Below are 22,763 nucleotides of genomic sequence, written 5' to 3' on the forward strand. Positions count from 1 at the left end.
TGTGCACATTCCTATAAGTTGAACTTTGCTGGCTGATTGGTAATTATCATATAGAGTTGATGCTGCAAAACCCAAATTCATTGAGTGTCTTAAGGTTCTTAGGGATTAATACTTTAAGGCTTAAATCGTATTAACACTCCCCAAATCCATTGCAGTCAGAGATTAGTTTCCAAGCCTCAAGGGACTGTTCCAAACATTTTGCTATACACAGCTGTTTCGCTGCTTTAGGGACACGCACCAAAGCAAAAACAAAACTTACTCATTCCTAGTTTAGTTTTATTTCCCCCCTTTGTTGAAAACAGTTACCAGTAGACAGTTTGCCTTTATTTTTAGCTCTCTGTCTTATTCTCGATTCCAACAATGAAACTGATTCCAGCGTTGCTATACGAGTCACGTTGCGGTGCTGCAGGAAGGAAACTGACGTTTATCTGAGGGATTATTAAAAAAAATCATGTTTGCGTTACGTGTAAAGAACAAAACGTTAAACAGCTGATATGAGAACATGGCCTTAAACTTTAAGGCTAATCAGGGTGGCGCTGAGAGTTTCAGTGCTGACAGATGTGCCACAGCAGCAGAGTTGGGGGTGGCAAATAACCGTGTCACTTTTTTTGTGTAAGGATTAATAACTTTTACTCCAACCCTCCCACTGACAGCACAAATGATTAGAAGAGCTAGTTTTGGGCTTCTGAGGAAGCGTTCAGCCTGAAGCCGACAGCCCTTTGATCTCTATCTGCTCTGCTGGAAGAGTCTCTTAAGGTGAAATGGAAGCAATTCTCCAACACATCTTCTGATCTTTTGCATCCTCGATGCCTTATTTTTTCCTCACTTTGCTGCTTCTAGTCTGTGTTGACACGATTAACACTAATAGTGTCGTACCTAGAAACTGAATACATTTATTCATGAAGCACACACATGGCAAAAAATATGTTACTAATCACACTTGGTCAGCTTCTTAGCGACTGCATGAGTGTGCAAACAGATGGACGACACATTTATGGACAAAACCATCATGAAGGTGTCTCGTAAGGATCCGGTCCGCCTGGGCATTAACCGGAGCAGCAGTGCTAAAAAGAGATTCCCTACTTTGCTGTTTTCATGACAGCGATGAAGGCTGGGCATTCAACTGGGCTGAGATCTAGAAACTGTGAAGGCCATGGCATATGAGTCACATCATTTTTATATTCATAAAGCTATCCAGTGACCCCTCATGCCAGAGGAGAGGAGCTGTCCTTATCATCTGAATTGAAAAGCCCCCCCCACACACACACAGCATAACAGGGCTGAGGAAGGTGCTCACTGCAGGGGTGGGTGCTTTTAGCTTTTTCTGCTTTAATTTATCACCTGTTTATAGTTTAGAGGCTTATGTAATTAGGGCTGCCACGATTTGTCGACGACTGATTTAATAGTCGACGCGTCGTTTGAAGCTTTGTAAGATCACAAAAGACGCAGGAATAAGTAGCAGGATTTAAGAGTGTAATAACGGACTGAAACAGAAGATGGCAGCATTGCATGTACAAGGATGTCAGCTACCGTTAAACCCCGAAGAAGAAGAAGAAGAAGCAGCTGTGTCCCAGAATTCATAGCGCGGCCCAGCGCAGTTTCCAACAATGGCGGCAGCTAGTTAGTTTTAATGTTACTCTTATTATTCTTTCTGGGTCACAAAATAAACGTTTAACATATTTTCATGGAGAATGTAGCTGTGTAAACCTCAAATATCTGCTCAGTTTATCAGGACACCACATATTTTCAAAAGCGCTCCGACGTTTTCGGAGACATCTGTTACCCACTAGCTCGTTAGCGAGCCGGGGGCTAGGCTCACTAGCGCCGTGAGAACACCGGACTCCCCGCAAATCGTTTTCAAACCCACCGCCGTCTTTCGCTACTCGGGTTAAATATATATAAGTCACTTAGATAACTTAAAATGTTATTGTTTGGCTTTTTTTCAGTATTTTATTTGTTCCTGAGTAAATCAGTTTGGCTGAGATTAAAGTTATAGTTTTTACACAGCTGAATAAACGTCAAGCAGACAGCTGATTATCAGAAGTGTGAGATGCTGGAGAATTTACTCCGGTGTCCTGTTATATTTTAGATAGCAAGGAGTTTATTAAACTTCACCGAAACAATCTGCAAATTTCATTAAAATTTAATAAACTATCATCTTGTCTTTATTTTTAGTTAGCACAGACCTTAAACACTTAAAGCTGTAAGCTAATGATAGTTATATAAGAGCAGATGCTGCTGGTGCAATAAGCTGTAGTTTTACGTCTAATGGATGATGATCTGATTAGTCGACTAATCGCAAAAATAATCGGTGACTAGTCGACTATCAAAATAATCGTTTGTAGCAGCCCTAATGTTGAGTGGGGAGCCGGGGTGCTGTGAATAATTCATGAAATCGTAAAGATGACTTTGAGACAGTGGGAGTCTTCATTCAGCCCCATCTCTGATTCTGTTTCATCATCTCTTTGCCAAGCTCTCTATCATTGATGAGAAACAAGGGGCCACGTGGCTCAGCCAGGAATCCTCAAAGAGAAAATCTCTCGGGCACGGTTACTGGAGAAAAGACCTGTCGAATTATTGACCCAATCGTGTTTCACATACCACTGGTCCTCCGGGAGCTGTTTTCTCGACATACAGAAGCTACACTGAAGCACTTTGGTTGAAAATATGGACCGTCTGACTTTGACGTCTAGTAAAGCTTAGCTTGAGAAGCCTGAAATGTTTCTTAAGCCCCGACAACTGAAGTCCAAACACGTGTCTGATTATCTGCTTTTAAAATATGGAGAATCTAGTTTGTATCCATTTCGTCTTCATCGGGGAAAACTTCAGATTTCTGACCTGGCGGAGGCCTTCCTGATTTCTTAGGTTTTTGCATGCTTGCATGTTTTTTAATGATGATGTCACTGACTTTGTTTCTCAGCTGTTTCTTTAGACTGTGGCTGCTTTTTGAGATCCTTGGCCATACTTCACTTTATCACACAGGTTTTATTTTCCATGTGTCTAAGTTCTCAGTCATCCAGCTTGTGGTAGATCTTAAAAAAGAAGGCAACCAAAAATGTTATTGAAATGTCTTCATAAACTCTAAGAAGACATCTACTTAACAGTAGTGCCATATTTTTCGGACCATAAGGCGCATTAAGCAAAACAAAACAATCAAATAAGTCAAACTTTACTCAGCTCATTCTTCTTGCTTCCTCCACTTCTGTACCATTGATTCATTAATGCTGAATTCTCTGGCAGCTGCTCTATTCCCATGTTGTAGCAGTATATTAATGACTAACCTCGTATTGTGGATGGATTATCTCAGTTGTTCTCCTGACTGAAGTTTGGTCCGTTTACAGCATCCTGCCATGCGATTACATTTGTCCCTAACCATCAGGAACCCTCACGTTAACTTTTAGCGAAAAAAGTTAGCGTTCATCCTCCAGCTTCACTGTTTATGCTATGCTAACATAGCTGTGTAGCTAGCGGTCACGTAGCACATCATTATATACCAGCTAGCCCAACTTCAGTAACCCTACAAACGTCACTGCTGTTTAGTTTTCTGTCTTCATTTATGTTGGAAGTGATAGCAGAGCTGTACGTTTGAATTTTTTCAGAAATCTCTCAGTCAGAACATGCTATATCATGTTTAGGTATCATGCTATATCAAGCTAGCGAGCTAACTTCCTGCTAACTTCTAACTCAGTTACATTTAATAAATTCTGTTTTCATGGATGCCTGGATGTTAAACTTAATTGTTACACCTGGTAAAGCAGCAACGCTGATCGTTTTATTAGGCAGGGATAGCTCAGTAGGTAGAGTGGTGGCCCCATGATCGGAAGGTCGGGGGTTCGATTCCCGTGAACAGCTACCCTGAGGTACCCCTGAGCAAGGTACCGTTCCTACACACTGCTCCCCGGGCGCCCAGTGGCTGCCCACTGCTTCACTGAGTGAATGGGTTAAATGCAGAGAGGGATTTTCCCCACGGGGACCAATAAAGTACACTTTCTTTCTTAAAGATGAAAGAATTTAGACAGTTTTTAACTCTCAGTGATGCCGCAGTGTTCGTTTGTCTTTGGGACCTGAAAGTGACAGAGTTTAGGACCCAGATTCCTCCGTGAGGCTCCTGACTACGGTAGCCATAATGCTCCTACAATCAGTGTTGCCAACTTAGCTTTTTTTTCTAAAAAAAAGTCGCTAAAAAAAGACGTGAAAGCGCGTATCGCTTTTACTCTCAACAAGCAGCGGGTGCTGTAACGCAGTCAGTTCTTCTTTTACTCTTATGCTGTTTTGTGGATCACAAGGTTTAAAACTACTTATAAACACACACACAAAGTAACTCCACCAGAGTGCCTATTTCAGGTCACTTTTGCCGGTCCAAGCCCGGGTAAAGGAGCAGGGTTGGAATTGTGACATTAAAAAAAACAATAATTGCTAAAATAAATTTAATTTGTAGTTCTAAATAAACTCTAAATGCATTTAGGACGTTTTTTACTCACTTTATGTCTCTTCCACGATGTTATTTCTCTCTCCAACAACATAGGTTACAATTAGATTAGCATGACCAATTATGCAAATTAGGCGATGACGTCATTTAGCGACTTCTTGCGACTTTTAGGACAGCCAATAGCAATTTTCTTTACTGAGGAGTTGGCAACACTGCCGACAATCCATCAAGCGGTGGCTTCGTAGCTTACCAAAGTCATACTAAAACGTTTTTGACAGATGTTTGAGCACCGTGTAGCACATAAAATCGGTTCGAGGTCAGTAAGCACAACCAGAATTCATAAATAAGGCGCAATGTTGATTTTTGAGAAAATTAAAGCATTTTAAGTGCGCCTTATTGTGCGGAAAATATGGTAGTAATCAGGGCTGGGTGTGGCAAGAAAACTCAGCTTAGCAATGACGTTTTCACTGAGAGCCAGGTTTAAAGCTTTATTTCCCTTAACAAATGAAATCCCGATTTAAACTTTGTGTTTACTCGGGTTATCTTTGTGTTAGATTAAGATTTGTTTGATCTGAAATATGCAAGTGTGACAAATAACAAAAAGAAATCAATAAAAACAGGAAGGGGATAAATACTTTTGTAATGTGTTTGTCAGTACAGTTTGTGTTCCCTATAATGTTGCCTGCATGAATCAAACTGCATGAGAAAGATTCAGTGCCGGAGCCTCCCCATGGGCACTCGGAGCAAACCTCTGAAGACACTGTGACAAGAAATAGATCATTTTGAGAGAAGCTTGCAGATGCTGTCACATCTTCTGATTGATAAGTAATCAAAGCAGGAGGCTGCTTGTAGAGGGAGCAGCGAGCAAAACCATTTAACATCAGCGTGTCAGAAAGTAAGGGCAAAGATGAATGGGGAGCAGACGGCTGAAATGAACTGCTTAGTTTGAATATGAGGTGTGATCAGTGTCAGCGACAGCAAGTTGTGATCTACAGATGCCACCGATGCCGTGACACTGTTTGCTTTATCTCGCTGCTGGCACTGTATGTGTTCAATTCTGTGTGTGGTAGCTGGATGTACTGGACAGACTGGGAGGAAGATGAGGTCAACGACAGCATAGGGCGGATAGAAAAGGCCTGGATGGACGGATCCAACCGCCGCATTTTCGTCACCTCCAACATGCTGTGGCCCAACGGGCTGACGCTGGACCACAGCAGCAGCACGATGTACTGGTGCGACGCCTACTACGACCACATCGAGAAGATTCACCTAAATGGGACAGGAAGAATGGTATGTTACAGGCTTTCTTCTCAGGTGGTTATTAAACCGAGTTAGTCCACTTTAACAGAGTTTAACAGAGGGCCAGAAGGTGGACTTTAAATCACGATTTAAGTTCAAGATTGGGATCGTTTGTAGACCAGCTCATTCTCATTTTTTAGAATAATAGCATTTGGAAGGCAGTCGATTAATTTAGAGGCTACATTGTTGCCATGTTAAGGTTTGATCGACTGCGGATGAAAGCATCTGTCCCCTCTGGCTGTTTTCTGCACACGCTTCTTGCATTTCAGGGTTAGTGTCTACGTTTGCAGCAGTGCGACGCCTGAAACCTGCTCCTCTTCCCACAACAAGCATCCTTTCATCCCCATCCGCTCATCGACTCTACTGGCATATCACGCTAATTAATTATTTGCAAATGCTGTTTAATCAATGCCAAGATTCTAGCAAACATTATTATAAGCAGACGTTTCTGTGTGAATAAATTTGTGCAGTGAAATTGAATCACATTCATCATATACTGCCATCAAATAATCTTTAAGCCTGTATTCAAACAGCCAGACGCCCGTTTGAGATGACTGATTCCTCTGACGGTGTCTGTCTGTCGCTCTGACCTCGTGACCCTACTGACTGTTTGCTTCATGTTGCAGGTGGTGTACAGCGGGAAAGAACTAAACCATCCGTTCGGAATCTCTCATTACCGCAATTTCATCTTTTGGACCGAGTACATGAACGCTTCGGTGTTCCAGCTGGACTTGACCAACGGCGATATCACTCTGTTGCGGAGCGAGAGGCCGCCGCTGTTCGGCCTGCGTGTCTACGATGCGCAGAGTCAGCAAGGTTGGCTGCTTTCTCTTCATTTAGTCGTCATCCCGCCCTGACACAGAAAGTGGCTGTTTTGCACTGGAAATAGAACCTCCCCCTCCTGTGAATTCAGACATTTATAGCTCCTATAGCACTTTCCTTAATGGAGAGCACTTTATAAGATATATACACCAGAAAGTTGCGTATATGCCTATTGCTCTCAAATTTCACGGTATAAACCGGCACATTGATCAGCAGTGACAGTAGCTTTCAAATCACTTTGGGCTCCACTTTATGAAGTTAAATAAGATGACCAAGGTTTGGATGTCTTTGCTCTCTGCTGTAACAAATGATGATGGATTCCCGCTGTTAGCATGCTGAAAAGCAGAGATAGCAGAGGCATGGAACATGTCAGCAGAGAGCTTCGCTGGCCTCACAGGACGTCTTGCTTTTTGCTTCACATTAGGTCAATGCTGTTGTGTTGCTCTGAATGCAGAGGCCGTTGCAGTTAAAAGTCACTGTACTCTAAAAACTCTCACTTGGACATTAAAGTGGCTGCTATATGCACAGCCTCGTTCACGCCATGCAGAGACGTTTCTCTTTTGTTCATGCCACTGAATAGATTAATTGGCTGTCCGGTACTCTGAGTATTACTGATTGGCTCTTACAAAACCCAAAGCTTTATCTCATTGGCTCAGGCACTGCCTTTGGGTTCTGTGTTAAATGAAAGTGACAAAGGTGTCTCATGCCTTAACTTGATATGTGACTTTTTTCGATTGGAGAATGTCAGCTTTGTCCCGAAAGACAAATTATTCCTCCGAGAATGATAAAAATGTCAAATGTCTTTCACCCACACCGTTCCCAATAATTCACCTGACGTATGCTTATAGATCTCACGGCATACACCTGGCATGTCTCTCTATGTGGGGGGAAAAGCTTTTGTACCAATGAAATGATTTATTTTGCTGCATTTAAAGGGTTTCCAGAAACTCTGATCTTTATTTCACAGATGGGAAAAAAAAGGGGAAAACCAGGATAATACGGAGCTTAAAGTCAGCTTAGAAAATGTCGCTTTAAATGAGCAAGACACCATGCTGTGTTTGGGTTCTGTTTCTCCAGGTGACAACGCATGTAGTGTGAATTATGGGGGCTGTACTACCCTCTGCCTCGCCATCCCAGGAGGGAGAGTGTGTGCCTGCGCTGACAACCAGGTTCTGGAGAAGAACAATGTCACCTGTGCAGGTAGGAGGACGTAATGAATCAGACGAGCCCTAAGATCAGGTTGTCCCAGTGTAGTGTAATCCTGCCGCGTCCTGTGGGACAGGCTTCTTTTCAAATCTGCTAATAAACAAGTAAATACAGCTGAGGGAGGATCCCAGTGGGTTCCCACGCATGTACACATGAGGTTATGAAACATTAACACATTGTGCATGCTCGTTATTCGTTTTATATGCCAATATTTTCCCCTTAACACGTATTTCTTAGAAGGTGCGGGGCTAAAATGGCGTTTTCTCACTTGTGTCTCTCTCAGAAGCTTCCAGCAGTAGTTTAGAGCCACAGCGATGCAAAAGTGATGAGTTCCAGTGCCGTAATCAGCGGTGCATTCGGGCCTTGTGGAAGTGTGACGGAGATGATGACTGTCTGGATGGGAGTGACGAGGAGATCCAGAGCTGCTGTGAGGATCTCGGAATTAGTCTGCAGGCAACACACTGCACGCTAGCATGAAAAATGCACTGTCTGAACAGACACTGTACACAGTGATGCGGCCAAGCAAGCAAAGCCTCAGCTTTTCAGGGCTAATTCCCTCTGGCTGTCAGCTGCTGTGTTCTTAAATGTCACTGAAGTCGGGGTGTAAAGTGCTCCCCCTCCTCCACTTTCTACGTGCGTCCTTCTACAAATCAGTCGTGTAAACTCGATGTTAGATGGTTAAACATGGACTTTATTCTTTTTATTATTATTGTGTTTCAGATGGCAGCAGCACATCTTAAATACAGACCAGCCCTCCACTCTGTGTTAGCCATGAACTTTGCAATGGGTAGAGTTACAGCATGCAGAGAAACACTCATTTCTTTAGTATGATTAATGAGCGGTGAGACTTAATGAGTTAGAATGATCAAAGTTAATGTTAAATATTAGCACTGATTTTTTTCTCTTTTTCATGATAAAGTCGCCTCAAATAAAACAAAAATCAGGCACTAAAACCAAAACCAACCACAAATACACTTGAGACCACTAAAGATAATATAGAGACTCCATTACTCTCAATTAAAGGACGAACCACCGAGGAGAAACATAAATGAGATTCCTCACACTCTGAAACATTATTACTCCTTTTATGGTTTTTAGTGCGGCTTGTTGTTGTATCAGTATGAAATTAGTTACATTGTGACCTTAATTAAGTCTCAGTGAAAAGCTGCAGATATACTGTATAAACAGGAAAGAGGTCCGATATTAAATAATATTGAAACTGAGACTCTGTGACTGTGAAACACTCGGATACGTCCCAAGCCGGTCATAAAGATGGCAGCCACATCTATTATGTTCTAAAATAAAGCCGATTACAATCTGCTCGTTCCTTCTCTGAATTCAAATGTTTTTGGCCAGCCGTGTCTGTTAGTGTAGCTCCGCTGCTCTGCTGTTTGACAGCTGGACTTGACTTAATATTTATACTTTGTGAACTTAAATAATATGAAACCATATGAAACCAAAACTACAAAGAAAGCTGCAGTGCTGATGAGGTTTGTCTTACTTTAAAGTTTTCTCACATTGATCAAATGTGAGTAAACAGCTTGTGAAGCACACGCTACCTGACAAAATGACGATCATGGATATTTTTGACTGGCACAGTACGGTCTCAGGTTTGGTTGGCGTGCGTCAGATAATTATGACCTTGGCTTTTGCAGTTCCCTCCCCTCCAGCTTTATTAAAGACCAAATAACACAATAAAACCTCACAGGTCGACCGTTCAGCACCTTTTGAACCCAGACTGCTCTGAAGGCAGGTCACGTCAGCGCTGAGTGACTTCGTGACAGTTCTTGAGTGGGTGCTGTCTGCAGTTTAGATTCTGCAACACTACAACACTAACATGTTACAACATGCAGTATTTGTCAGATACATTTTTTCATTCTTGTGTTCGTTCATTTGATTTTATTGACTGATCTGCTTTTTGTGCGGTGAACTCTTTGCAGACAACCACACTTGTCCCCTCAATCAGTTCAAATGCAGCAACAATCGCTGCATCCCCAAACGATGGCTCTGCGATGGGACAAACGACTGCGGCAACAACGAGGACGAGTCCAACAACACCTGCTCAGGTACGCACGGGCTGCTTTCACGTCGGGTTTAGATTTGGGGAGTTTTGGATGTCAGTCGTGTGCCATCTGTCAGCGCTGCTCGTCTGTGCTCGCTGGCTCATTTTCAGTCGTTTCACATTTTATCAAATATGATTAATTCTATGAATAAACGCTGATGTGAAACCGGTGATTTCAGGAAAACGTAGCGTGGTTACAGGTGCTTCTCCGATCAGTTTTGAGGACCGTTCAGCTATGTAAACTTCTCATCTGCACAGTAGGCCATGAAACATTTGTCTCTGACGTCTTTTGATAAAAATGTTCTCACTTCAGATGTGCTTTATTCTCTAAGACTTGAACACTGGTGTCAGGTGCTGTCAGGGCAGCCGTCACTGTAATATTTTGAGGCTGTGAAGGAGCGGCGGTACTGTGCAATCAATCTCATTGTTTAAGGGCGTTCTAGTATCAAAGACTTGGAGCATCTACGAGGACACTTACAGCATATCGCATTAGTCGTACTTCTCCGGAGCTTTTTATCCTCAGAGGATCGATCGATGAGCATTAGCCAGAAGATGACGAATGTTCCCCCGTCGGTGGATTGACACGCGTATCCCACATCAGCTGCTGTCACGAGTGTGACCACCAGCACGTAACTGACGGCCCATCAGCAACAGCGCGTTTTCCACGCCCGTCTTCAACCGCGCGATTGAGTGATAAAGGGTTTGCGCCAGCCTTACATTGACATTTGGGTGATCTAGTGACCATTAGAGTTGTTGTGCAGCCGCTACACTGACTTATGCAGGTGCGATTGAATTAAGTGGCCTCTTTCTTCTTCCTCAGCCCAGCCCTGTCAGGCAGAGCAGTTCTCCTGCCAGAACGGACGATGTATACCTCGCAGTTGGAGCTGTGATCGGGAGGACGACTGTGGGGATAAGTCTGATGAAATATCATGCGGTGAGTCACGCGTGCTTTTCCCCAGACGTCACTCAAACGTCACTCTGTGTGTGACCGAGTACGTTTGTCTTGGCTCTGTTTGATTAACAGCAACATGATGATTTCATTAAACACAAGTAAAATCATTTGGGGTCATTTTCTGTTACTTCTCACATTTAATATTAGTGAGATGTTTTAACTCTACCCTTTCAGGGTAAATTTAATATGCTGAAATTTCAAAAATCTCTTTACAAATGTCAAATGTATACGATGCAGTTCCCACTTGGAGCTAAAAATATGTGCTAAGCTGTTCTCACTTCATAATATGATACAAGTTCTGCTGTTTTCACATTACTCTTTAATAGCACAGCATAGGGGAAATAAAAAAACACACAAGTACTTTTAAAAATATAATAAATTAATAAAATGTTGTTTTCTTTTTACAACAAAACAGCTCAGCTAGTGCGACAGGTATGAAAGAGATTTATGTAAAACAAATCAAACCAAAGCTAACAGACCTATGCAGCGTCTGTGCTGCTATACCTACACGGCTAGTGCAGTGTGGATGTTTGTACTGCTGCCTGTGGAGCTGCTGGAGGTTCAAAGACAAAGGAAGACTGATGCAGGGTGGATAGCAGGAAGCACAGGTGAACAATGTCAGCCAGCTGCCTGCTGAGGTAAAGGATTTTGTTTTAGTCAGTGGCTCCGGCCGGTCGGTGGTCCCTCGTTCGATCCCTTTAGTGTGGCTGCTTCCCAAAAGTAGCAGCTTAATGTCCAGGAGAGTTAAGGAGAGTAGAGAGATTTTGATCTGCTGGACAGTTTTAATGCAGTTTGAAAACATGAAGGTAGAAGAAGCTCAGAAGACATTTAACAACTGCAAAATTCTTGTGCATTTTTGTGACGTTTTAGAAAGGCGCTGCTTCATTCAGTGGACAGAGAGACTCAGTTATTGATGCTGTGTTCTCTGGACCAAGACCTAGACATGTCCTCACAAATGGCAGCAGCTTCGGTGGGTGGTGCTGGGTACAGTAGCTCACTGTTCTGTAGTCATGTCTCAGTGGTATTATACAATCTGTCAGCTTCACTTTGGGAAAGTTGTACTCTGTGTTCTGGGCTAAACCTAGAAGGCATAATAAAAATACATGGCATGCCATTATGACCCGAGCGCTTTGAGCTCTTTGAAGATGTATTTAACCTTTTATTGAAGCAGGGGAAAGGATGTCTGCAGCTACAAATTTCATACGTTTTCATCAGCGATGCTGAATTGGAAGCATACGTTTAAAAGGAGGTTTTAAGACTCGCTTTAATCACTATTTGTATGAAATCAGCCTTTAACAGTGATCGATGTTTGCCAAATGCTGCAGCGTGCTGTATCGCCTCAGCCTCCCTTTGTGTGTCCTAAGCCGCTTCAATATGCAGTCACAAACAGCCGGGTTGTAAGCAGTAATTAAAGTTCATGCTCGGCTTCATTCAATCATAATCAAGCTGTGCAGCAAAACATATTCTCTCCCGTACTGCTGTCTGAGCTTCCTCAGGCATTACTTCTCTGCAGGCGCTGCTCTGTGCAGCTCTGGCAGCTCACTTAGCTTCAGTGGAGCTACTGTGGGTTTAGGAACACCTGAAGCTCAGTGGTGGCCGCCTTAGAGATTGATACTAATTTGGATTTTGTTTGTCAGTAGTTTAGTAGTTGTCACACACCGTCTTCTACTGAGCGCTCGGTTCGCTCGCAGCTCTGTTCGCCGGCATTATTTATGGATGCCGGTGTTTTATTTTTAACAACGCTCACTGTTTACTCGAAACCTTCATTATTTATGTATGTCTCGTCTTCATTTTTAACGAATGTTAAATTCCAGCCAGACATGTGCCGTCGCTGAAACCTGACATTTTTGAGGAAAGCATCCTGTAGGACAGAAATATTATCTGTCTCCTCTGCAGCGCCTAAAAGTATTTCAGTCAACAAATCATTTCAAATATAGGCCTGTGTTTTATACTCAAGTCAATAAAGCTTCAGGCATCCAGGAATCATATCTCCGAGTCAGAAACACGGCTGGTGTCTGATGGGAATGAAAACGTTAACCTGACATTGTCACAATGTCACCTGCACACAGAGTCCACCGGACACTGTTTGATTATTCAGTCTTTTTCTAATTGTATCGTCATGAAACGTAATGTTGAACCGAGACGGAGCTCCTGGGTTTTTGCTGTTTCTCTGACTGCTGGTACAGTCTGACCTGGGACGTCCACTCCTGGAGGGACTGTGTTAACACCAGAGATGGGCAGTAACGCGTTACTGTAATCCCATTACTTTTTTCAAGTAACGAGTAAAGTAAGGGATTACTATTGCAAAAACGGTAATTAGATTACCGTTACTTTCCCGTAGGAACGCTGCGTTACTGCGTTACTAAAACCGTGATTTTCTTGCAAGAATGTCTCATGACAGTGACGTAAGCGAGTGCGACGTTCGTGACAACAGCTGTGTGCAGATCAACAATGGATCATATATCGAGTGCAGAGAGAGTATGAGCGTGCAGCGTTTAAAGCGTGGAAGTACTGACCTTACTTTGAGTTTGATTCCATAAAAAGTGACAAAAACATTAGTGTCCGCTGTGCGTGGGAAGAAAACTTCTTTTTACAGCGAAAAAACCCCTAAACTTCCAACAAGCACCGAGTAGCTACGACGTAATGGGAAACTCACAGAGAAACTCGCGGATTCTTCCACTGACCGCGGCACACCTGCACCAGGGTAAACCTCCGCCTACCCCACTCCTGCTTTACAGGTGAAAATAGAGCAACAGGACCGCTGAGTCTTTGACTTTATTTATTTTCTGCTGTGTTTTACTTGCATCTATTTGAAAGACTGAGTGTAAACACAAAAAATATTTTATTTTATGTGCTGGAATGTGCAGAAAATAGGTTTACATGTTAAACTAATTTATTCCAGTCAGAGAATGTTGCAGATAATTTAATGTTTGCTTCATGTGTAAAGTTAAAAGGTTAAAACTAATAAAACAAGTTTTAAAAAGAGACTTTTCCATTTGATTACATTTATGATGGATTATGCAGAAAAAGTAGAATTGGGCTGAAAGATCTATCGCTTTATCAGCTACTCAGGGTGTAAATCGTGTTTTTAAAAAGTAACTAAGTAATTAATTACTTTTGAAAATAAGTAATCTGTAAAGTAACGGGATTACTTTTTTGGGGAAGTAATCAGTAATTAGTTACTGATTATGTTTTTCAAGTAACTTGACCAACACTGGTTAACACTAGCATGAATGCTTTTATATTAGTTCATCAGGTGAATGTGATGTTGTTTCCCTCTTGATGGAAGCAGTAAGAGTGTAAGTGTGTCATCAGCAGAAGAATCAGAAGGATGCTGGAATCATTCTTGATTCAAACATTATGTTCCTTTCCTAACATCACTTTAATCAGACAACTTTTTTCTGTTCTGTCAGATAATGCACTTTGTCACTGTGTGAAAGGGGTAAAAAACTAAAATGATGAAACGGCTAACCCAAGAGTCCCAAATGAACCCAAATGGGAATCTCTGGAAGGTCGCTGAGGTTAAAGCTATTACTAAAAAATCCCTACGGTTACGGATCTGTGGTGGAGACGGAAGATTAAACCTGAGCGTTGTGAGACACTGGGAACATCCTGCAGTCACGAATGTGAGCTGTCAGCAGATATATTTAAACTACAGCTTATCAATGTTAGTATCATTTAAAGTTATTCTTTAAGTCGGCTCCAGACTATCAGTGCATGTATGGAAAGACGTATAACAGTAATTAATATTTTTAATATTTTCAGTTTTATGGTCATGGACACCTTTAACAAACCTTCATATAAGAATTAACATGATAGTAACATTTATATTGAAGATGTTTCACCATGACTGAAATATCTCAGGACTAATGAATGAGTTTCCCTGCGATGTGTGCATCCATAAAGTGAGAAATATGATTTTAATCATTCTTGTTTTCCTGTTTTTCTTCCTCTAACTGAAACGTGCAGCTGCCTATAAAAACCTTTTTAGTTTATAGATTATTTTCATTATTCGACAGATTTATGAGACACAAGTCTTTCACTCACACTGTCGTCTTTGATTCCATACAGTGTGTTTGTTATTTTTTACATATAAAAATGTAATAGGATTATTTTTAAAAATTATTGGTATTGTTTTTGTTTTATTTTATATCATTTTCAGAGTCTAGGTCAGTGTTGAGTTTAGGACACAAACCTGATGTTTGCTATCACATTTTACAAGCACAGCTGATTGTTTGTGGCTTCGTGAAGCAAATATTTCTTTAATTTGAACTTATGTTTGTTTATGTGCAGTTTTCCCCACCTGTGAGCCCGTCACCCAGTTCAGCTGCTCCAGTGGACGATGCATCAGTGTGGAGTGGCACTGCGATTCAGGTGAAAGCATAAACTGGCTCTAACCTTGGCCAGTGGTAACTTTATTGTCCCCAGTGGGAAATTGGTTTGCAGTCTCTTCACACAGAGAGAGAAAAACAAACAAACAAACACACACAAAGCCCAGAGAAAACAGCCCAAGTTTTTCATGAAAAAAGTGCATTGTGCAACGGCAACAGCCCTCATGGTTATAACCAGGATTACATATACCTTACACCCACCAGCGTTCATAACAATAATCTGTCACTGAACTTTTGTGCATGTGTGCAGATGACGACTGTGGAGACGGCAGCGATGAAGTGGGCTGCATCCAGTCTTGCTCCAATACCCACTTCCAGTGCTCCAATGGTCGCTGTATCCCCGACCACTGGGCCTGTGACGGCGACAACGACTGCGGTGACCTCAGCGACGAGACCTTAACCTGCAGAGGTGGACCTGCATGTAAGCGATGTCTGCGCAGCGTGTTAAAATGCTGATGAACAGGTTTTGAAATGACCGACACATCCTGTCTTCCATTTGTTCAAACAGCTAGTGTTAACCTGTTTATTTATAATACACCGTCATAGATTAAATCATCACACACGAGCTGCCTGTGCCACCGAGCGCTGATTTATATTTATTTGAGTGTGCAAATGATTTTAGTTGCAATTCGAATCAGCATTTAAATGTAGGTGTTGTAATTACAAGTTTAACAGCTAATCAGCTCGAGTCCACTAACTCTGTGTTCACACTGCTGTGTGACTAAATCTTATCTGCTCTGTGTGCGCGGGAATTTTACCATCAGGACTTGAATCGTTTAATCTAATTATCACACAAACCTTATGTAAGCTCCTAGAAAACTCACAGCTCGCTTGCTTGTCACTAGAATGTGTGCACCATTCATCAAACCATTTCCTGATGGGAGCTGCAGACGTCTCCTCCCCCTGTGTCTAATTCTGCCCCAGAGGCTTGAATTTGTCTCCGCTGTGCTTCTACTGTTAAATAGTTTTCTGTTTTTTCATTTAAGCATTAAGCCATCACATCCAAATCAACACACACGGAATATACAATAAGGTGAGCTTGAACCAGTGAGTCAGACACTATGTCTGACTATGGGTCAGCTGCTCAACAGAAGGTTGGTAGTTTGATCCCCGGGTCCTCCGGTGAACACGGTCGTGTATCGTTGGGCGAGTTTTGCTTACCCACCCAACCATTCTTAAAACACAGGCTGTGACTCCACAATTACACACACACACACACACACACACACACACTCGTTTTTTTTTTGGTAATTTATTTCAACATGTGAACAATATACAAGTACATTTAGAAAAGAAAATAAGAAAGAAAAAAAATACTATACAAATTACATACAAAAAACCGTTGAAAGGGAGGAAGTAAACACTTATTTAAATTATTGCCATAAATTATCAGTTAATATTTAGTTGCTTCCTTACTGATATCATTTGTAATAAAAATAGTGAACAGATTTCTGATATACTATATCCTGTAATATCACATCATGAATTTTTACATGACATTCACTTAATTTAAATATTTTCCTTTTCTTTATAGATCGAGAAGATCATACTTTTATAACTCTTTTTGAACAGTTTTATGTTTGGACGTTGCTTTAATTCCATATTCAGTTTGTTCCACAGTTTCACTCCATGCACAGAAACACAAAAGCCTTTTCTTGTAGTGCGAACCTTCGTTGTTTTGAAGTTACAAAAACCCCTTAAATTATAACTTCCTTCTTTCAAAACAAACATACTCTGAATATTACCTGGCAGTTCTTTATTTTTTGCTTTGAATAGAATTTGTGCTGTTTGGAATTTCACTCGATCGTCAATTTTTCAATATTTCAGTGCAAAAATAGTGAGTTTGTACGTTCCTGTAACCTGCAGTGTGGATGATTCGAACTGCTTTTTTTGAAGAGTAAAAAGTGAATGTAATGTTTTATAGTTGTTGCCCCAGACCTCTGCACAATAGCTTAAGTATGGTGAAACCAGTGAACAGTAGAATATGAAGTGATGTTTGTCTAACACCTGCTTTGCCTTGTTTAGTGTTGCAATGCTTCGTGATACTTTGGAATGAATATCTCTTATGTGAGCTCTCAGTTGAGTTTTTCATCTGTTATTACCCCCAGAAATTTATTTTCACTGACTCTTCCAATATCAGCACCATTTATTTGAATCTTTGCGTTTGTATTTAAACCACTATTTCCAAATAACATAAGTTTAGATTTTCATATCTTAGTGAGGACCTCTCACTGACATATGCTTTCCCTGTCCCCTTACTCTAACCATGAAGAGTGGATGTGTAACCCTGACCCTCAGCCTAACCCTAACCAGCCAACAGGGGACAAAGAAATTACACAAAATTCCTAACAAGCAAAACGGGACAAAAACTAACGAACAAAAAAGACCAGGCTCATCGGGGGAAGAGGAGGACCTCAGGGTGGACTTCGGTCCACAGAGGAACACTTAAACTTTTGTCCTTAAATGTCTTCAAACTGGTGGGCACAGCATTTTGTCCCCATAAGGACTGTTGGTCTCCACAAGTATAGCAGCATGCCTGTTTTCTGTCCTCACAAGGATGTCTAAACATGTGCACACACACACACACACGCAGCCGTCGTACCCGATTGTTTGATGAAACCCGTGTGTGTGATATACTAACCAGAGCGATTAAAGAAGACAGAAATATCTCGGACACATAAACCTTAAAGACTTGTGAAATAACTCCATTCTTCTCGGGGTGCTGACCTGTTATAGACGCCGCTGCCCGGCTCACTATCATAAATATTTGCCACCAATACGTCTCTTTTAAAATAAAGGTTAACTGCGAGGTTTTTGCCCGTGACACTTTGCTGTATATCTCAAAGGCATTCATTGTCAAATTAATTTTGTTTTAGTGTTGCCGCCGGTGATCGAGTGCAGTGCCGAGGAATTCCACTGCGTCACCGACGGGACCTGCATCCCGGAGCGCTGGAGCTGTGACGGCGATAAGGACTGTGAGGACGGGAGCGATGAGAAGGACTGCGAGGGCACGAAGAGGATGTGTGACCCCAAGGCTAAGTTCACCTGCAAAGATACAGGTAGTGAATACAGCGCAGTGTTAACAACGAGCTGTGAGTTAATGTGCAGGTGACAGGTAGAAACACACAGAGCGGTCCTGGAGGTGCCACCTCTGTGTTGGGGTCCTGTTGTTGTTGTAACTCAACAATTAACAATTGGGGCGACCGTGGCTCAGGGGGTTGGGAAGCGCATCTGTAACCGGAAGGTCGCCGGTTCGATCCCCAGGCTCTCTGTCCTGGTCGTTGTGTCCTTGGGCAAGACACTTCACCTACCGCCTGCTGGTGTTGGCCAGAGGGGCCGATGGTGCGATATGGCAACCTGGCTTCTGTCAGTCTGCCCCAGGACAGCTGTGGCTACAACTGTAGCTGCCTCCACCAGTGTGTGAATGAATAGTGGCATTGTAAAGCGCTTTGGGTGCCTTGAAAAGTGCTATATAAATGCAATCCATTATTATTATTAATGCAAACTGATGTTTCGTAGCTTTGAGATACTTTCCAGATTTTTTTGAATGTTTACACTTCATTAGTCAGCTGACAGTGATGCTGTGGGTCTGACTGCGGTAACATCGGGTCCTGAGGCATAAAAATTAAACTTGGCATGGATTTGAGTTCAGTAAGTAAACCTTTAAACAAGAGTGAACTTAGTGAAATATGAGAGAGTCCACAATATTTGAATGAGTTATAAATGAATCTGAGCATCTGCGTGTGGTTCTTCAACCAATCAGAGTCTGTTTAAACCGTCCACGCACCCCGACTGAGCATCTACCTTCTTGTATTAAATGTAAGAAAAAGGGCAAAAACAAAAAAAGTCCTGCAGTCCTGGAATTTTCCACTTATCACTAAACGCTTTTCCTTTTCATTTTTGCTGCATGGTGACAGGTTGGCTAAAGCACACAGTTATTATTCTCTCTAGTTGCGCCGTGTCAGATCTCTGTTCACTCATGCAGTTTGTTCTGTCCTCCTCTGAAGAACACACTGCCCTCTCTGGAAATATTCAAAAAGGCCTTTCTAAAAGAGCCGGTCTTTGCAGCTCTGACGGATGAAGGAGAGCCAGAGATGAAGAGGATAATCTGAAGCAATGCAACAAAACAGCATCTAGCGTGATAGCAGCTTAAGCAAACTATGAAGTCAAGCTCAGGCACAATCTCAGTGACATCAGCTGATTCCTCAGTCGATATGCTTCAATGGATCAGATTTAGCTTCCCCACTGGTGCTGCACATGTGCAAACCAGTTCACAGCCCAGCTTTCCCTTCCTGCTCCCAGTTCGTGCACGTGACAGAAGCGTGTGCTCTTTTTTTACGCTGTCCATGTGTGAGTATAAAAAGCAAGCACGATATATACCACCAATTAGATCATTACTATAATGCAGTGAGATGCTTCACTTGACTGTGGTGCCTGCTATTAATACTACATATTAATAAGTAATGCTAATAGTACAAGCACAGTAATTTATCCAGAAGCACTTTTTTTTTGCATGAAATATCTAATCTCAGGCCTTTAAATACAGTGTTTGATAAAGTATTCAGTCACAGGGAGGAGAGTCAGACATTTAAATGGGGGAAGGATTTATTCTCAATTTGAAACTTTTAGCCTGAGACAGTTTAATGAGGAACTTCTAGCCTGGAATCACTGCCAGATATTGCAGGAATAAATCTGGATTACAGTGCCTACTGTATACAATCCATGCATCCATTTATATGGGAGTGGATATAGTGTGTGCTTTTATCAGGGATCTTTACCTTTAGCATTACACTAAGTATTACAGTGTTGCTGTGCAGTCAGGATCACGTGGATGATATCAGCAAATATTCAGTTCAATTCAACTTTATTCATACAGCACCAAATCACAACACCAGTCGCCTCAAGGCGCTTTATACTGTAAGGTCGACCCTACAAATATGAAGCTCTTTATACACTAATTGGTGAGAAATGTTCAAATGCACACAGAAAACACTGTAAATGCACTCGTCTATTATTTAAAAGTGCATTTGCAGCCACACTGAGGACCATCTCAAGAGAGTAGCCATCTCTCATTTGTGGCTACGCTAACGTTTTGTTGAATTAAATATGAAACCTGATATTTTAGTAGGTTGGTTATATTTGGAAAGAAGATAAAAAAGTATTTCACCCTCAAATAAATAATAATAAGCAATAGCCACGTTTAATAAATCCACTCAGGAGGAGGTTTCCCCGTCGTGCCGCCCACTCTGAACAAAATCCGTTTCCCTCCTTTTACATCCTCGATCCATCCTCTGCTCGCAGACTGTGCGGTTTTCAGGCTGTGTCGTTCAAGGTGAAATTTTCAGGATGGAGATAATTCAATTACACAAATGATTAACCTCCTTGTCCATGTGCATTAGCACAAAAACAGCCCAACACAGCATCTGCGCCACAAGTGTCGAGCATATTTTACTCACGGAGAAGCGTTTGTGTTTATCTTTGCAACTACGGTACCACTAAATGAGACATTTAGAACCTGACGGGTTAAATCAGCAGCGTCGTGTGAATGCATTTTTATTTAAAAGCAAACATACGCAGTCGTGGCACCATCCCATGTCAGTTTGCACCGATCTGGCGCCAAACACGCCGGTGGGATCGAAAATGTGGAAAACATACAAGCTTTGAGTGATGCTGATACATCCCAGTGTCTCTGTTATTCACCCCCCTCGTGGTTCTACCTACATCTTCCTGCCCGCAATGAGGGATTTACCAATCAGGCTCCTTTGCACAGCACAGGGAATATTGATTGTATGTGGACTTTTTCATCGGTTTAAACACAAACCAGAGAGGCAGCTTGTTGACTGTGGCCTTCTGGGAATAATACATGGCGTTTGTTTTAAGGTTATGACAAAAGAACTGAGAAATCCGTCTCCCCCTGAATGCATCACTCAGCAGGGAGCTTTATTTCTGAATCCTGTGGAAATAAGGAGATTTCATCAGCTGGTCATCAAACGTTCACCTGCTTGAAAGATTTGTGCTAATGTTTGCTCGGCTCCTGCAGGCAAGTGCATCACAAAGAGCTGGGTGTGCGACGGGGACATCGACTGTGAGGACCGCTCGGACGAAGAGTCGTGTGAGTCGGCTGCGTGCAAGCCGCCCAAGTACCCGTGTGCCAACGACTCCTCGGTCTGCCTCACGCCCGATAAGATCTGCAACGGCAAAGTGGACTGTGCGGATCGCTCCGACGAAGGACCCATCTGTGGTAATGATGTCTTATGTCTAAAGTATGTGGACACACGAGTCGTGTGTGATTACTGAGGATCTAATCCCACAACACTGGATCAACCAGTGAATATAATGTTCTACACATGGCTCCGCCTACATCCAGAGCAAAGCTCACCCACGCGCTTCTTCTATTTTATCGCGTTTTACCGTCCGCTGTCACACTTTTTGTAAAAATTCCGGCTTTTCTCGTTTTCCTTTCTGGTGCTGAGGTTTCCAAACGCAGCCTTTTGTTGTGGACAGCTAATGCGGACAGCTCATCAAACGCTCAGTCAGAAAAAGGTTGGAAAAGTTTCCGGAGTAGTTGAGTCATACCAGTGTCAACAGATTCTGACAAGTTACACAGCGGATAATTAGACATATGACAAAACTTGTCAACGGCGAGATCCAAGCTGACTGTAACGGCTGTTCTTCCTCAGGAACATTTACACCCACCTTTCAAGCCCACGAGAGAATGTTTCACATAAGAATCATTGTAAGTGGGAAGACTAAAGAGAAAGTGTCATAAATAATGACTTCCATCCACGGAAACTTTGAACGATGCACTTTGTGCATGGATGGATTAATGAAAACTTGATGTGTAGCAGCAGTTTAGAACCAAAGAAAGTCGATGCAAAGACAAGCAAGCCTTTAAGGCAAATCTGCATTTACAGGGTTTCACATCATCACACGTATGATATGCAAGTATGTTGTGATGTTGGGAATGCCAAAAATCTCCCACTGGAGCTCTTCGGTGTCCCGTCAGCATGTAACTGGTGTCTGTTGAGACCAAAGGGACAGAATATGAAGTCTGCAAGTGTTTGTCCAACAGCCTTCAGATGAGACAGATTATCTCATGTGAGCAGCTCTTCCCATCTAATCTCTTAAAAGTGAGCAGCGTAAACGCGGAGGCTCATTTTCGAGAGCGTCACTAGCCGAGCCTCGTGGGGGCCTCACAGGACCCTCGAGTGTTTTTGTAGCTAAAAGAGCTTCTGGCTCCTCATTGAAAATTAGGCTGTGTTCAGATGGGACCTCAGGGGTCTGAGTTGCACCAGCTCAGCAGGATTCACACCATTCAGCCACTGTGACTGTTTTGTTCATTTCTCCTTATGTTGCTAAGTCCAGGTCTCGTTCACAGCTTCATTTTCACTCCATGTTTCATCTCGAGCTGCTAATTAACGAGAACTTTACGACAGGATGAGGAGCACAAAGTTAAGACTTGTTTTTTATGTAATTTCTGGAAAAAATGAGTTTTTTCCTGCTTTGCTTTAAATGCAAATAGACGCCACTCTTCTCCTCATGAATCTGCACCACCTGCTGTTTATGTGCCTGCTCATTACACACCACCTTTATGCTGTCTGC

The 22,763-nt window shown here is 42.3% G+C and overlaps 1 protein-coding gene across 1 annotated transcript in view; it reads left to right on the forward strand.

Moving 5' to 3' along the window:
• Window positions 1-22,763, forward strand: part of lrp1bb (low density lipoprotein receptor-related protein 1Bb) — a 276,779-nt gene that overhangs the window by 129,969 nt on the left and 124,047 nt on the right. Inside the window, exons 13-22 of the mRNA XM_086266712.1 lie at window positions 5,500-5,719; window positions 6,355-6,544; window positions 7,628-7,750; window positions 8,040-8,183; window positions 9,697-9,822; window positions 10,639-10,752; window positions 15,064-15,144; window positions 15,412-15,582; window positions 18,038-18,220; window positions 21,202-21,402. Coding sequence (XP_086122838.1) covers window positions 5,500-5,719; window positions 6,355-6,544; window positions 7,628-7,750; window positions 8,040-8,183; window positions 9,697-9,822; window positions 10,639-10,752; window positions 15,064-15,144; window positions 15,412-15,582; window positions 18,038-18,220; window positions 21,202-21,402 — 1,553 coding nt within the window. The remainder of the gene's footprint in view (window positions 1-5,499; window positions 5,720-6,354; window positions 6,545-7,627; window positions 7,751-8,039; window positions 8,184-9,696; window positions 9,823-10,638; window positions 10,753-15,063; window positions 15,145-15,411; window positions 15,583-18,037; window positions 18,221-21,201; window positions 21,403-22,763) is intronic.

This window comes from Aulonocara sp. 'chitande type north' Nkhata Bay, linkage group LG16 (genome assembly GCF_057382095.1).
Source record: "Aulonocara sp. 'chitande type north' Nkhata Bay isolate Kocher_YH1m ecotype deep benthic linkage group LG16, A_spYH_male_GT1.1, whole genome shotgun sequence".
NCBI lineage: Eukaryota > Metazoa > Chordata > Actinopteri > Cichliformes > Cichlidae > Aulonocara > Aulonocara sp. 'chitande type north' Nkhata Bay.